This window comes from Myotis brandtii, unplaced genomic scaffold, assembly GCF_000412655.1.
Source record: "Myotis brandtii unplaced genomic scaffold, ASM41265v1 scaffold434, whole genome shotgun sequence".
In the NCBI taxonomy this organism is placed as follows: domain Eukaryota; kingdom Metazoa; phylum Chordata; class Mammalia; order Chiroptera; family Vespertilionidae; genus Myotis; species Myotis brandtii.
The window spans coordinates 1,932,755-1,936,693 of NW_005366599.1; the positions used below are offsets into that span (position 1 = coordinate 1,932,755).

Genomic DNA, 3,939 nt, shown 5'->3' on the forward strand with positions numbered 1-3,939 from the left:
CCCCGCCCCCTCTCCCGGCCCCGCCCCGCCGGCCTCCCGGAGACTTACTGACCCAGCGCGGCGGCGAAGTCTCCCCCAAACTCCAGAATCCCCTGCAATATGAAGCGACCCCACCCTCGGCGGCCCCGCGCTCGCCCCCAAAAATTCTCACCTGCAGCCGCTAGCGGGGCCGACCCCATCCTCCACGTCCAGAGATCCGCACGCGGGGACCGAGCGTGGTGATCCCCCCGCTGGAGCCCACGCAACGCCGCCTCGGGGCGGCGGCGAAGTCTCCCCCAAACTCCAGAATCCCCTGCAATATGAAGCGACCCCACCCTCGGCGGCCCCGCGCTCGCCCCCAAAAATTCTCACCTGCAGCCGCTAGCGGGGCCGACCCCATCCTCCACGTCCAGAGATCCGCACGCGGGGACCGAGCGTGGTGATCCCCCCGCTGGAGCCCACGCAACGCCGCCTCGGGGATACTGCCCTTGGGCACCCTAAGCGCGGGTGACCGCCCACTTGGCCGATGGCGGAGCAACCAGGATTATGTGACTTTTTTAAGAGGCAGAAACCAGAACCTTACAGTGTGCTCTTGATTTCACTTGGGCAAAACAGAATCATTTCTGTGAGCCTGGGAAAATGAGTGAAATAGAAGCCAAAGTTATCTAACAGCGGTTATCTTCCGGTGGTAAAACTCCGGGCGACTTCGATTTTCTTCTTTATAGGTTTTTGTATTTTCCATATCGCCCACAATCAACTTATAGGACTTTAAAAAAATATATATTTTTATTGATTTCAGAGAGGAAGGGAGAGGGAGAGAGAAAGACATCAATGATGACAATCATCCATCGGCTGCCTCCTGCACGCCCCACATTGGGGATCGAGCCCGCAACTCTGACATGTGCCCTGACGGGGAATTGAACCCTGTTCTCCTGGTTCATAGGTCGGCGCTCAACCACTGAGGCACGTCGGCGGGGCAACTTAAATTACTTTTATAATCAGAAATTGTCCTTTAAAGGGTTAAGAGTCCCCCACCCCTTCCCCCGGGAGCTAAGAAGCAATGGTGGAGGAGAAAGACATGTCAACAAAGGACTAGAAAAGACTGGTGGGTGGGAGTGGGGCAGCAGCAAGTAAGGATGGAGAGAGAGGGAGCCCAGGGAGGGACCATGGGTGGGAGGGCCGCGGGGGAAGAGTCTGTGTGGGAGAGATGCTGCCACTAGGTCTTGGGGCCCTGGGGAACTGGCAGCCGGCCTGCCGCTGGAAATGAGAACAAGGGCGTCTAAGGGTAGGAAGGCGGGGAGGGAGGCACAGAGGCAGGAGGAAGCGAGCATGTGGCAGGATAGGGGACAGGCCCCAGGGGAGCTGGAGCCCTGAGTAGCGGGCCAGACATCCCTGAGGCCGGGCAGGCTGCGAGCTGCTGTCAGTCATCCAGGTCCTACCCTCCTCTGTCCCCACAGGACCTGTCAGGGCGCCTGGCGTTTGGGCAGCTGGGTTCAGGGAAGGATGGAGCCTGGGCTGGAATCCGGGCCCGGTGCCACTGCGGTCCCGCTTTGTGACCTCGGGCAAATCAACTCTTACAGTTTCTGTAAAAATCGGGGGATCCTGACTTCAGTCAGGCATCGCTAACGTGCTGTAAAGCCTGATGCCATGTTCAAATGGTGCTCAGAAGACAGGTGCTCTACTCGGTTGGTCAGCATGAAAAGGAGTGTTAATGTTTTAAAATCCAAAGTCGGCTGGCGCCATGTGGGAAGGAGGCCTGGCCTTTATGTTGAACCCCTCTCCTGCCTCTGCCCCAGTTTATCAAGGTCTCCCCCAGACTCAGGACTTCTCCCTCTGTGCCAGGAAGCCTTGAGGCCACTAGGGGGCGCTCATTTCCTCTTCGGTCCTGGGAGTGAGTCTGGTCCTGGGGCAGGGAGCCGCTCTCAGGAACCTCCATCTCTGGCCATTGACTTCTGCTCTCCACGCTGATGTATGGCCCTGGTTTCCCCCAGGGACCACCCCCACTCTAGGGGCACAGAGTCATGTAATTCAAACTGGAGGGCCACCCCTCTCCTCTGCCCACCACTTCCCCTTACACCTGTGGTTCTCAACCTTCTGGCCCTTTAAATACAATTCCTCATGTTGTGACCCAACCATAAAATTATTTTCGTTGCTACTTCATAACTGTAATGTTGCTACTGTTATGAATCGTAATGTAAATATCTGATATGCAGGATGGTCTTAGGCGACCCCTGCGAAAGGGTCGTTCGACCGCCAAAGGGGTCGCGACCCATAGGTTGAGAACCGCTGCCTTACACCCTCCCAGCCCCATCTTGGAGAAGTTGAAGAGGAAGGGGGAGCAGTCCCCTCCTGGATAGGCCCGGTCGAGAGGGACGGATCGGGGATTTTTCAAAGTCACTGGAGTGGCTGAATTTCTCAGGGCGCAGGGCTCACAGGCCAGTGACGGAGGAGAAAGGCAAAGCACATATATCCATGCACTGGCATAGGCCCAGGGAAACCGAGGAACACAGAGAGATACACACAGACACACAGAGAAACAGACAGGAACACACAGAGAATAAAGTGATCTGATCTAACACATCCACTCTGCACCCAGCTCTCCAGTGTCCCCGCACCCCCCCCCCCCCCCCCCCCCCAAGCCTACACAAAATATAAGAAAATACAGGAAAACTGCTCCGCCCTGGGATGCCTCGCTGGCCTTTTTTTGTAAATAAGCATTTGAATGTGTTTTGTTCTAAACTGCAAGGCCAGCACAAAGGGAGCTTTCTCATGCAGGAAGGTCCTTCGGCAGGGCCCTCCCTCCGCCCTCCCCTCCAGCCCCCCGCCCACCAGCTGGGGCGGCTTCCATCCTCAGCCCCAGTCGGGGTCCCTCCGGTTTAAAAGAGTCCTAAGTACACCTTGACTTCCCCCAGGTGAACTGCAGGCTGAGATAACATTAGGCTTCCCTTTCTTCAACGGATTACTTGATTGAGCAAGAGAGAATGGGGCGGAGCAGGGAGCTGCAAGTGCAAGGCTAGGCCTTAACCAAGCACCTCAACCCACATCAGCTTCCCAGGGTGAAAAGTTTGCTTCTCTCCAAGCTTGGCACCAAGTCAGGGAACCGGGCTTCTCCCCCACCTCTGTGTGTGGGTCCCCAGTCAGTGGCTGTTAGAGGGCCCCTTGTCACTCACAGGCCTCCTCCAATTCCCACATGAAGGTGGGAGTGAGCCTTCCAGTGTGGCTGCAGCCCTGCAGGGGCGGGAGTGAGGGGTGGGGGGGAACCCTGGTTCTCTGAAAGTGTTCTTTTCCCTCCCTGGGCCGTTCTGGGCTCCAGGCATTAAAGCCTCCTCTCTCGCCTCTGGAAATGGGTAAGTGACGCGTAATTTACGAGCACATCAGCCCAAAGTGCATAAGTCAGCCGTGCACAAAGCAGCCGGGTAAATATTTAAAGATTAGAGCCAGCTGGGGAGAGGCACAAAAGGCGGGGACAATGGGGGTCTCTCGGAATTCACTCTCCCAGGGCCGGGCCAGCCGGGTGCAGTGTTGATGCACTCACCGCAGTCCCCGTCTTTGTCCCCTGGAGGACCCTTGGCGGCGGAGCTATTGGAGTCCCCACCCAGCTAAAGAGAGTTAAACAATCGCGGCCTCTCCAACCCCATCCGGAGACAATTGGCTGAGTCATTCCCGGGCTTTCGCTGTGTCCCCACAGTTAATTACATGGAGCAATCACCCCATTCCGCTTTGAAATGCATCTGCGCGGGGGAGGGCCGTTCCCGCACCAAAGGGGCCTTTGCAACACTCTCCAGTGAGCGCGGCCTAAAGTGCCTGGGGCCGCAGGAAGGAAGGGGCTCCCGCCACGGGGGGGCGGGGGCTGCCCAGGGCTAAAGGGCCCTTGTCCCGAGGCCTGAAACCCCTCCCCACCTCGTGTCCTGACCCGACTCCGTCTGCGATTAATTAATTAATTAATTAATTAATTTACTT

At 57.2% G+C, this 3,939-nt stretch overlaps 1 protein-coding gene across 1 annotated transcript in view; it reads right to left on the bottom strand.

Moving 5' to 3' along the window:
* The window catches only part of ICMT (isoprenylcysteine carboxyl methyltransferase), a 6,849-nt gene extending 6,128 nt beyond the window's left edge, over positions 1-721 (bottom strand). Inside the window, exon 1 of the mRNA XM_014546196.1 lies at positions 650-721. Coding sequence (XP_014401682.1) covers positions 650-721 — 72 coding nt within the window. The remainder of the gene's footprint in view (positions 1-649) is intronic.
* Between the last annotated feature and the right edge of the window lie 3,218 nt (positions 722-3,939).